Source organism: Nicotiana tomentosiformis, chromosome 6, assembly GCF_000390325.3.
Source record: "Nicotiana tomentosiformis chromosome 6, ASM39032v3, whole genome shotgun sequence".
NCBI lineage: Eukaryota > Viridiplantae > Streptophyta > Magnoliopsida > Solanales > Solanaceae > Nicotiana > Nicotiana tomentosiformis.
Genome location: NC_090817.1, coordinates 4,348,874 through 4,361,405, shown reverse-complemented (window position 1 = coordinate 4,361,405; position 12,532 = coordinate 4,348,874). Strand labels below are relative to the sequence as shown.

The 12,532-nt window shown below is 35.0% G+C and overlaps 1 protein-coding gene across 5 annotated transcripts; it reads right to left on the bottom strand.

The window, feature by feature from the left end:
- Positions 1-522: 522 nt before the first annotated feature.
- LOC104101483 (CBL-interacting serine/threonine-protein kinase 24) lies at positions 523-11,600 on the bottom strand. Of its 5 annotated transcripts, none has more exons than XM_009608934.3 (15): positions 11,460-11,600; positions 10,553-10,774; positions 9,663-9,725; positions 9,470-9,541; positions 8,325-8,432; positions 8,169-8,243; positions 7,998-8,051; positions 6,559-6,684; positions 5,426-5,515; positions 3,021-3,143; positions 2,725-2,844; positions 2,113-2,229; positions 1,271-1,327; positions 1,125-1,199; positions 523-989 (listed from the first exon to the last, which is right to left on the bottom strand). In XM_009608934.3, the coding sequence occupies exons 2-15, from the start codon at positions 10,706-10,708 to the stop codon at positions 894-896; spliced, it is 1,332 nt and encodes a 443-aa protein (XP_009607229.1). In that variant the 5' UTR covers positions 10,709-10,774; positions 11,460-11,600; the 3' UTR covers positions 523-893. The 5 variants fall into 5 exon arrangements, with proteins under 5 accessions (XP_009607229.1, XP_009607232.1, XP_009607231.1 ...); XM_009608937.3 differs by having other exon boundaries at positions 523-938; positions 11,460-11,598; XM_009608936.3 differs by having other exon boundaries at positions 10,553-10,751; positions 11,460-11,597.
- Between the last annotated feature and the right edge of the window lie 932 nt (positions 11,601-12,532).

Below are 12,532 nucleotides of genomic sequence, written 5' to 3'. Positions count from 1 at the left end.
CATGAGTATAGGATAACTTTGTTCAATATTTGTACTTTCACTGAGATTTGAACCTGAAATCTCATGATTTTCAACCGACTTTATTGACCATTACGGTGCACCCTTGTGCTAATGCTCTTTTGCTCTTGTCAATAGCAACAAGAACCAAAGGAGAACCCATTTTTATCTTCTTTTCAATACTACTCGTTCTCTTTGATTCGTCGTTTTTGAAAAGAGTATAGACACCTTCATCCTTTTTACTAGTCTTTTTCAACAGGAACTACACAAGATAAAGGCTATTATCTCTTCTCGTGGGAGTGTAGATGTGAGACTAGGTACTTTCAACCTTAAAATGTCATGTGATAAATTTTCTTTTGATTTCCTCATCTTTGACTTTTGAGGGGCTGACAAAGTGTTTATGGGAAGTAATATTGGTTCCTGGGAGGTAAACAAACACTCAGTTCCACACACCACTATCAATGAGGCATCTTTCTCTTTGCTGAAAATTTGAGGGTGTGATGCCTTGGTTGGAAAAACAAACAATATATGAATGCTACTCTTTTTACTAACAGCATATAATTAGTTGTCAACACCATTGCTTTCTAGCCCGTGATTTACAGATTGCACAGCACTAAAGATATGTAGTTGCTATCTTACTGTAAGATATCTAGGAAGTTCACGCTTATTTCTATGCAATAAGACCGAGATTTAACAGTAAGACAAGCAATTACAAAGATTTAGAGAGGGTACACTACAGAGGATAAGGTAGGGGAATTCACCACATAAAACCATGCAGATACTTTACCAACCCGATGATGAATGTAGCTTGCAAGACAAGGCAGATAGCAAAATTCCAACATCTTCATTACACATCAGAATGCTTACTGATTCACTTCATTTCCAGAAATCCCGGTTCAGCGAGTCATTGTTCTAAGCAGAGCAGCTTTTGACATGCCATCCTGTGATTTCCAAATGATGTCGTCAATTTTCGTGCAGAAGGTTTTATAGAACTGCAAAAGCACAGTAATAAGGGCCCTTTAAGCAGTTCCAAGCTTCATGGAGTTCCTTAAAGAAGCTAAATATAAGAATTGTAATGCAAGCTATAGTGAAAAACTAATTAGCAAAAGTTGAATGTAGAAGCAGACCTTGTGATATTCAAGAGTGTCCCCAGCAGCTTTTCTAACATCAACCATGAAAAGGGAGGGGACTACTTGGAAAACCTTTACAAAAAATAAAAGAAAAAGTCGTCAAATGAAAATAAGAAACAGCAATCTTGTAACTTGAAACTTACCTCCATCACAACAGCAAATTGGCCAGCCTTATTTGCTGTTACCCCCTCAATTCTTGTCTGCAATAAGCATAGTGGTTGAACAAATAAATTCCCGATCAATAAAAGGAAACTCACTCAAGGCTATGTTTTGTGGTTTAAAAACATGATATTAGAACCACAAACGCCTTAAAATTCCTCAACCAATGGCAATGTCTACCTACGAGTATCATGATACTAAAATATAACATAACATGAATGCACTTTTTCTCTAAGCATAGCATAATATGAATACACTACCATGGAGAAATTTCAATATTTTAAAGAACGGGTGAAAGAAGCTGGTACACTGGGCACACAGAGACGAGCCATAGCCATGACAGGAAAAAGATGTACTCTATATGGTTTTCACAATGCAACTTTGACATATATTGTAATACATTCACCATCACAATAAAATTGCATAGATCTTCTGCGGGTTCCAAGTAGTTTCCATCTTAAGCAACCCTGACCGCAAAGGCAGATGTAAAGGCAGATACTTTGTCAACGATCATTCCGTCAAGTTAAGCAGAATGCAAATAAATCTTATGTGACACAATTATGATTTTCCTCCTGATAAAGAACAGGAAAAAAATGAAAAAGATGAATTCCCATTTTCTTTGATGTTGGTTGCACAGGAATCGGGACTGTATAGAAGGAAAGGAATTATTGCTGATAAGATAGTCCGAGAAGGTGTAAGATCGCTGACAATCATAGTTAATCAGATGGAGAACTGGATATTCAATTGCAACATTGCTTCATACTGATTCAATAGCTTGAATAAAAGAATCACTTGTCGCTGAATTATATAGAAAATAGAAATTTACCTTGTAATTGCGTGTGTGGACCTTAAGACCCAACGACTCCGCGGCTGCTTCAATCGTTGCAATGATGACTTTAGCAGGTTGGCGGGAAACAAATCGAGTTTGACGCTTGACGTAATCCTGCAAGAAATAGAAGTCAATTGCGCTAGTTATAACAAGGAAGTTATGAACCTTTTTTAACAAAAAGATGATGTAGTATATATGTCAGCATTTATAAGTTTGTAAAAACCTTAGCCAGCTCACTCCCTATAATTATAAGCTATTTGTTCCATAACCAAAAAAAAAGGACGTATTTGATCCAAAATTGGATTTGAAAAGGTTGGCGTTATGTAGACTTGGATCCGACTACAAGAAAAGGGAGAAAAAAAAAGATACCAAAAAATAGAGGGAGAGAAATTAGCTTCTAGCTTCTTTTAAAAGAACACACTAACTAAAAAATTAAAGGAAGATACAACTTAAATCTCCACAGATTCCTTCCTTATCCAAGAAATGAAAAGCTTAAAGGAAGAGTGCAGAGAAAGAAAGAGAAGGAACAGAAGAAGTGGAAATGAAATAAAATCTTACGAACTTTGATTTGGTTTATTTTTTATCCATGAACTAAATTAATCATTGTACCTGACGCCTGTCAAACAAGGCTGATAGATTCAATCCCTGAGATAGTGTTATCATCTCAAATGCATTCATTACAAAGGGGCCACTGTCACTATTTTCAGATTTTTCACTTACAAATGCATCCTGCACAATGGAAAATAGAGTATATCAAAACCTAAAATGGATGAGAATAATCCAGTATGAGGCCAAATGCTGAGTTGATCTATATCCAGAATATACAATTTATCTTAAAGTTGATCATCTCCTTATCGTCCAGATATACTAGTTAGCTAAGAAGCACAAGTGTTCAAGGATTCTACCTCAATGTCATCGAAGACAGCACGAACATCATCAAGATTCACTACTTCATCTGCTTTAGCTCTAACAGGCATGTAGTTTTTCCGGAACCAAGGGTCTCGTCTTATCCCTTCAATCTTGATCCGCTGCATGTACATGGCTCTGATTAACATAAATCACTACGAAAACACCAAAAGGACTCTTGATTCTGTACCAGTTAGGCTGAACTTTCTCACATTAACGTTGAAGATGAGAAAGGAACATTTTTTCTATACTGAACAAAAGCAGCGAATGAGTAGAAGCCAAACATAATGCACTTCTCACATTTAAAATGACCTTAAAAGGATCTCTACAACCAATCTGAGAGATTTGGAAGGGGTTTATCCATGTTGAGCAACCAAACTCAACAAATTCATGTTTTCAGTTCTAATGAAATAGAGCTTTACCTCTCAAAGGAGCAATGTGTCACAATATTCTATATGGTTATGGATTTTGAAGGGAAAATCCTACATGATGGAATATCACATTTTTGTCCTAGTTTCATACTTTCATTGATAACATTCGATTGGAAAAAGATCTTAAGATGTTAGTTTAACTTAGTTATTATATTCTGATTTTAGAAGAAAATATAAAAGGGTTCAAAAAGTTAGTTTGACGGAGAAAACTTCACATCAAGTCATAGTCAGTGGCAGAGGCAGGGGGTTCAAAAAAGAAAAAGGTTAAAAAATTCAAAGAGATTATGGCTAGTGGGAATTGAACGAGCGACCTAACAAAGATTTTGAACCTCCTTGACTATTGAGCTATGCTTTTGGGATGTGTCAAGGGGATTCAAATTATAATATATAGAGGTACAACCGGATTTTGCCTTATATGTACAGTGTTATTTTCAGGCGAAGGGGGTTCGGGCCCCTTCCGCCCCCCTAAATCCTCCCCTGGTCATAGTATAACAATTTTGAAAAGTTCAGTGAATTCGGATTCCTGAATATTGTAAAAGTTATAAAAATGTATTAGTGTCAAATATTTTGGGACATGCCATAACCACTGAAAAATCTAGATGAAGTTAAGAATATTGTATTTAATTCTTATATATTACTGTAGAACAACGCCTTGCAAGTCTGCGGAGTTCTTTCATCGCGGCTTCTCATTCTTATTCACCAAAGCCATCCTAGCTGTTTCATAAACCATGTCCAATAACTAGAAACCTTTTATTCTTGATAAAATTATAAATACAAAAATCATTCTGCTTCACTTCAGGTAAGAAGGGTTTGTTTTTTTAAAAATGACTGAGGAATCCATCTCGGGCCAACCCTTGGGACCAACCGCAGTCTTTGAAACTCAGGGATAATGGGCCCGCTCCTCCATCCTTCTCCACTTAAATACCAAGCTTAGTTTACATGGCGCAGGGTTCGAACTTGTGACCTAAGTCACAAGTCCCTCAACCTTTGCCACTTGAACTAAGCCATGGAGACATACTTCAGGTAAGGAAGTTTTCGGTGCAGTTTTTTTAATTGCAGATGTAGTGGGCATAAAGTGAGTATCATTTAAAGCACTAGGTATTTCTTTGGTAGGTGAATACACTAAGCTTTAGGTGGAACTGAAAAAAGGAAAAAGGAAAAGAGAAGAAGCAGCAGAGAAGGCCAACCACCACAAATTAGCATGATAGGGGAACTAATAGTAGCTTCACTTTTGGCATCTACGATTGAGAATTGTGTTTGATTGACTAGACTTTTCAGTGACAGAACATTCGATTAAAAAGATTTTTGAATATTATCTGAAGATTGAATAACATTCTTGAGACATGAGAATTTTTTGTTAATAGGTCAACTCTTCTAAGATCTATCAGTCGCTCTCAAAGCAAGTATCTAATTTATCCCGCAGAAGAGGTCAGATTGACAATTTTGGGTCGAGTTTTTTCACATTGATTATCACGGTGGAAATCTTTAGCAGGACCAAGTTACATAAGTGATACAACTCAATCATGGATCATGGTAGACACAAGAATGGATCTTCCGACTATTCTTTTTTTTTTTTTCAAATTAATATCTTCCAACTATTAATTTGGTTCCCAGCATCTATCTTTTTTTTTTTGGGACAATATCTACCAAATGTTTTAACTCTGTCCAAAAAGTATGAGCACATACTCCTTTGCCTGACCAGATCAAACACAAAGCCTGTCCAAAGAGCACATGTGTTGTTCAGATTTCATACTTGATTGAGGTCTCCTATATATTTTTAAAATTTTCATTCTGATACTTCACTTGTGAATATTCTATATTCAGATGGGAAATCTCATTCTAGGTAGCCTACTATCTTCAGATCTCTTCTAGTTCAAGTTTAATGTCATTTGGTTATAATGGATTGAAAAATTAAGTGACAAACAGACAATGCGACACCATAATATCAGAGTTAAAAATATCGCTGCACTTACTGTTCGAGGATTTGGATCAATAATTTTTCGAATCAATGATGTTGCACCAGGAGAAAACCAAAATGGACAGGAAAATTCAGCAGCATTGATCTGTTTCAGTATTAAAAGCAATAAAACATTTGTGGAGAGCTAATAATAACTTTAACAAATAGTAAGCTGCATGCAAGAACAAACAATAACTTCAACATATAGTAAGCCGTGTACAAGAAATGTCAGGTCACTTATAAAACTCCAATTAATCTAAAAACAGTAACAAACAAAGAAAGAAACAAATATTAAAGAAAAAGAAACACAAGGAAGCTGATTTCTGTCCATGAGGTCTCGGGTTCAAATCCTAGCCCGACAAAAAACACTAGGTGATTTCTTTCTATTTACCCAAACCTTGGTGGGCAGAGTTGCCCGATGTCTTGCTAGTGAGAGGTAGCAAGTACCGGGTGGAATAGTCGAGGTACGTGCGAGGTGGCTCAGACACCACCAACATAACAAAAAAAGGGAGGCAACTCATGCAGATGAAGATAAATTTAGAAATATGGAACCTTTTATCAGTTAGAAAAAGAGATAATCTATTATTTTTCTTTTTAGATTTTCCTTTTAGATAATCTAAAATTCAACAAAAATAAAACATATAAATAAGAGACTGGAAATGAAAGTTTCTTTCTCGGATCTATATCTTCATCACACTGTTGGAACAAAAGAAGGTTCGGTGATTGTATAATTCCCAAGCGGAAAGTCGTATACTTTAAAAGTAGACAGAGTGATCAAGTGGCCCTTCTTAATGCCAACATACATAAGTGTCTTGATGAGAGCAGGCGGTAGATGCCAAGTGAAATAGAGCTTACCTTCAAACTTCAAGCTGTCTTAGCAGGTGGTGTTTAATGGTCAGAAAACTGAATAAAGTATATCAATCAATTAACTACACCTCAATCCCATATAGAAATGAATACAATACATATGAGATGGGGCTGGTCTCTTAGACAAACACGTTATCATATTGCTATCATAGAAAAGAACCAACATTGTCCCTCATATGACCCATAACAAATCATTAGCACTTGTAACTGAATAATAAGCAAAAGAAAATCATTTACAGATTCTATTTAACACATTACAAATGTGTGATTACTGCATCTAACCTTTGTATACAAGGTATGAAGGTCTGCCTCATCAAATGGAAGATATCCTGCCATCAGAACATAAAGAACGACACCGCATGACCACACATCAGCAGCGGCACCATCATAACCTCGGTTACTTAACACCTGAAGGATTAACTAAGCGTAATAAGCTAACTACAACAGAAAGCGGTCAAGCTCATTCTAATATAGAAAAACATCTTAAGAAAATTGAGATATATTACACAATTCGCACAAGGTTATGATGTTACCCAAAGAAAGGGTATTGACTCCAACTGCAATAATTTGAAGGTACATTACTACAGGGCTCATGAAAGGGAAATACATTCTGTTTTCTCTTGTTTGATGACTAATCAAAAAGCCAATTGATCATGCTAGGTGAAAGGGTTGGCAATGAATTAAAATGAAGAAAACAAACCCTCAGATTAGCTTCTTTCTGATTCAAGCTCCTTGCAGATAAAACAAATAAGGATGGTACTTATTATTGTGGACTTCGCTGAAGATATATAAGGGAATGGGACCACAGCTGAGAGGGCCTAATTTTCTAGTCAATCAAGCTGAAAGATCAGAGGTAGCATTTTTAGGAACTTCATTTTCTTAGAAGATATTAGGAGCTCATATTCGACAAGGCAAAACATGGTTCCAGAGCTGAGTTGTAGCATGGTTTTGGAACTTCTCACATTGCAAAGAACCAATTCTTGCCAAGTCCAGAAATTCTTCAAAGCCGGCTCTCAAATAATAAACCTTCTTTTTATTCCTCAAGTATCTTATCACTGCAGCATTTAGGAAGAATTAAGTGTGATAATGATTGCAGGGAAGAAGTATGTTAGGGAGGAATCCTAAGTGGTAAGGGGTAATAGACTCACAACCCTTTAGTAAAAGACCAAAAAGAATGTGGAACTGTCAAGCACTAAAACTAACAAACTCAGCTTTCTTTTTTTTCACAATAAAAGTCATCACTTATAAACTTTAGCATAGTGTTGTCAGAGCCTCGCTTTGGCGACTAAGCCCTGAAGCTAGGTGCAATACCATCAGAGCACTTCGCCTCGCTTAGGCAGCACCCAGTGCAGGCACCACAACATGAAGGCGCACTCCTCATCGCCCATATGACTTTATCTTGAAGAGGCAAAACCAAACAATAATCATAGCTGGTAAAAGTTATATCTTAATGGCTTAGAAAATGATATGAATGCATTTACTACAAAAAAGAAAAGAAGATTTCTTATAAAAAAACTAATTACTAAACCAGGACCAGCAACATAAAAGTACATCATTTTCCTTTTAGTTCACAATTTAAGGTATAAGATGAAAAAAGGGTTCTTGAGGATAGCAGGCCAATTAAATGAAGAGTGAGGGATTGCATGTATAAAACAGGAGGCAAACACTGATAATAACTGTTAAGAAGTCACTGAATGATTCAAACAACATATGGATCATACCTCAGGTGCAACATAATTTGGAGTCCCACAAGTGGTATGGAGGAGCTCGACTCCCTGTTAGAGATTGGAGTTAATGCCCTTTTAGAAGCTCTAATTAACAGGTTACAGGGCAAAGGAAAGAAACAAAAATAGTTATACCATCTAATGCAACTAAAATGAGATGCTTCTTACTTGTTGAGGCAATGCACTAAGCCCAAAGTCAGAAACTTTTAAGTTCCCTTGGCAATCAAGAAGCAAATTTTCAGGCTGGAGAACAAGGAACAATAACAGTTAAATGCTTAGGATAGATAATTCTCACAACATATTTCCCAATCAGCAATTGCCAACCTTCAGATCTCGGTGGTAAACACCCTTACTGTGACAATGAGCAACTGCATCTATGAGTTGTTGAAAGTACCGCCTCGCTTCATCCTCAGATATTCTACCTTGATGAACCTATAAATTGAGCAACAATATTATTGAAGAGGCAGATGGATCACTAGATCTTGAAAATCACACCTTGAAAATTCATTTAGGGAGTAAGGACAAAATAAACCACAAAGGTCAAAGTTCCATGAGCTTAAGTAAATTAGTAAAGATGGAAGTGCCTAAATGGAAACTGGACTACTGGCAATGAACCAATTTATACCTAATTAACCCAACAATTTATATATTTGATGAAGAATAAATGTAGTTGGTTTCCTATCCATCCTTGTGGACAAAGTTCAGAAATCAGAACGAGGCTGGACCGTGCATTTCATACTAACTATTCAGGCATAATGAAAGAATCCTGCTGGATGCCGTACCTCACTGTCTGAGAATAACTGAATTGAAGCTAAATTGTCACTAACAAATCAAGCATTACCAATCGTAATCTCATGCTCAAAATAAGATTGCTAAGATCTAGCTAGTGGAACAGCTTGACTAGATGGAATTTTTTACTTACTAGAAGGAAATTCAGCACACTTTCAACTACTTTCAGTGCAAAGCAACCTAACTCCAAGCTCTCCTCGTAACAAACGTGGCCCATACTACTATTTATCCGAATACAGAAGTTCTTTTTTTTCTTTCTGATATATCAGTCATGCCTCTATTTTCCAGATAAAAAAGAGAGATATCTCAGTCATGTTTCTCATTATACAGATTACTCCACCAGTCTAATGCTTTGTGAATATTGAATAGGATGCACCAAAGATATCAGCTGACCACTCCATTATCTACTTCCAGAATCTCCATTAAAGTATCATGGCCCAAAACTACAACTTCTCCTAATAAATGAAGAGTATCAATTCATAGAAGCTTGTCATAGGCACGCACAGTAGCAATAATGCCTCAGTCGTGCCTCTATTCTCATTACAGATACGTTTCCAGTCATTATCAAATAGAAAGCTATCAAGGTATTATCACATACAAGGAAAATCTAACAGCAAGTCTACAAGAGTTATTGATTTAATGATGTAATAACCTTATTGAAAATTCTGAAGGAATCTTACAATTTTATCAAAAAGCTCTCCTCCAGTGACAAACTCCTGAATGATATATATTTTTGTCTGGCTAGCTAAAACCTATAAGGAAATACACAAAATCAATAAACATCAGCAACAGCAAAAAGTGAAGAAACAACCACACTTAGTTGGACATAGTAGTACTCGTAATATGCATAAATTTGTTCTTTTTTCTTTTTACCTCGTGAAGCCGAACTATGCAAGGATGTCTAACAATCTTCATTATAGATATCTCTCTTTTGATCTGGAAACCATCTCAAAGAAATCAACAAATTAACCAGCCAAAAATGCAAGAGATGAAGAAGAACAAGGACAGTAACAATAATCACACACAGACTCCAGAATATGCTCTCCTAACAGAAAACTCATTTTTATATTCAAAATCCAATATGATTGAAGCTTTAATTATTTTACACAGCTAAACTGTTGTCAACCATCAGCAGATCAGCTTACTGAGGTTTGTATTGTTACTCAACAATAGATGAACATATTGATATTCATTAATGAGATTCAACTCAGATACCAAACACATTCACAGAGGTTCAATTTTGACAAGAGATTACCATAGAAAATGTCATGGTTACTCTTGCTTCACATCAGATCAGAAAAGCCTACTGAACAGGGGCAGAGCTAGCTTGTGCCAAGGGGGTTTAATTGAATTCCCTTCGCCAGGGAATTATACTGCGTGAATAAGGCCAAAACAATCTTTTTGGTTACATATGAACGGTTGAATCCCCTTGAAAAGGGAACATTCTATTTTAGTGCATGGGTCTCAAGAATTGCTTTAGGTCATTCGTTCAAATCCTAGGTGTGACATTTTAGTATTTTCTTTTTGAATCCCTCAGAGGAATTTCTGGCTCCGCCACTACTAATGAATTCGACATAAGAGATTTGTGAACTCAAACTTTGTTTTAAGAATAATCACTTTCCAATTTGAAATAACTTTTCTAACTTATGAAGCTCCAAACCTTTAAATGCAGGATATATGAACAGCACCATTTATCAAAACAAAAAACAAAGTTTGCACGATAGATGAAGCAGAAATTCGAGAGTTTAAACGAAAGGAAGTACCTGCTCAACCATTCTATGCTTAAGAATGGTGCTTTTCGCCAAGATTTTAACAGCAACATTCTCCCCAGTCTGGGTGTTTTGTGCAAACTTAACTTTGGCAAAAGTCCCTTCCCCAATAGTTCTACCAAGCTCATACTTCCCAAGCTTCCTCTTCATCTTTCAACACTCATTTCCCACAGAATTAACAAAGTGAAAATACCTATAACTTAGCTCATCACAAACCTATCAATCATAATCATAATAAAAGCTAATCAATAATCTAGAAACAAGTCAAGTAGATCATTCATTACATGGTTTATATGCACACATAATAAATAAGCAATTTTTCACATGTAAAAATTCTAGGTATTTTATTCCTATCTGCCTAAGCATTTGGTGGAGTGAGTTACCTCGTACTTGTGCTAATGGATAGTTGCGTAAGCCGGCCATGACACTACCGTCATAAGGAAGAAAAAAAAATAGGCAAATTTTCACAGGTAAAAAAAAACTTATAAACCAATATATACATACTCATATGATTGAAGAAACTCTCTCTCTCTCTCTCTCTCTCTCTCTATATATATATATATATATATATATATATATATATATACAACAGAAAATATCTGACATTACACCTGGCAAAATTAGAATTTTGAACTGATACATGATTTAGTTTTTTTCTTTTTTTTTTTTGTAAAATTTTAGAATTAAAAAATGATGAAAGCTGAATCTCCACAACAATTTCCGCTTTAGTTCATATTTAAGATGATTTGATGAGAGAAATAAAATTATCAAACTGAATTCAGTGTGTGTGTGTTCATATTAATTATTCGTATTTCTGTACACAAAAACGTACACATATCTGTACAAACACATTTTGAGGAGTAAAAGAGAGAAATGGCGAATTCGCAAGCGGAATTATTACCGGAAAATGCAGAAGCTCCGAAAGAAAAGTAGCCGGAAAACGGAGAAACCAAAAGATTCAGATCGATTGGGAGCTGAGGTAAATTATTTGGAGAGTTAGGAGCTGAAGAACAAGTGGTTAACTTTAACCGCTCAAAATTCTATTTATTATATTGGCTAATAACTTTTAAATTGACAGGAAAATGTCTTTTCAATGCCTTTTCTGCAAATGTTTGGTTTCTGTCATTTCTGCAAAATATTTACTACTACTTCCGTTCCGTATTGTTATTTGATGTGCATAGAAAGAAAACAAATCTAAAGTAAATTATAAATATTTATATTACTATATATCATTTTATTAAGGGATCGTTCAATTGGAGAATAAGTTATTTTCAAAATTATAATATAGTGATTAAATAATATCAGGATTATGCTATTCTCAATATGAGATAGGAGAATACCATAATGGTATAATCTAATTCCATGATTGTTAATCCCGATTCGAAAAGGCAATCATATGCCGTATAATCTCGCATTTTATACTAAAATTATTCTTCCTTATTCCACCAATCAAACGATCCTTACGGGTATAATAGAAAGTTTATAGTTAATCTATTTCTGAGTAATGAAATATAACATTCTTCTTAAGATAGATTAAAAGGAAAATATGATATATAAATTAGGCCAAATAGAAAACTAGCAAAATATATAAATTAACCTTACTTATTTATATAAAAATAAAATTAATTATTCGTATTATAATTTCTTTCTATTTACTTATGCTTTGATGAAGTATAATATTTTATTTGAGACAGACTAAAAGAAAAATATGACCCATAAATTGTAACAGAGGAAGTACTAATATAATATACAAATGAACTTTATTTATTTATTTGTTAAAAAATTAAATTAAATTTTGCTTGGAGGATAATATAGTAATAATCGAGATGTGCAACGCCACCATTATAAGTTTCATTTGATTTAAGAAAAACGTGATCGCATTTTTACAATTTGATTTCAACCCTTGGTAAAATCGTGCATATACATCCAATGAACTAATAAAAGGTTCATTTTATTTTCATCTTTCTTTTGTAG

Coding starts and splice junctions, on each gene's coding strand:
- LOC104101483 (XM_009608934.3), bottom strand. CDS start 10,708: ATGAAGAGGAAGCTTGGGAAGTATGAGCTTGGTAGAACTATTGGGGAA. Junction 1,328..2,112: donor TCCACACACGCAATTACAAG/GTAAATTTCTAT, acceptor TGCTTATTGCAG/ACAAGAATTGAGGGGGTAAC. Junction 1,200..1,270: donor AATTTGCTGTTGTGATGGAG/GTAAGTTTCAAG, acceptor TTTTTTGTAAAG/GTTTTCCAAGTAGTCCCCTC.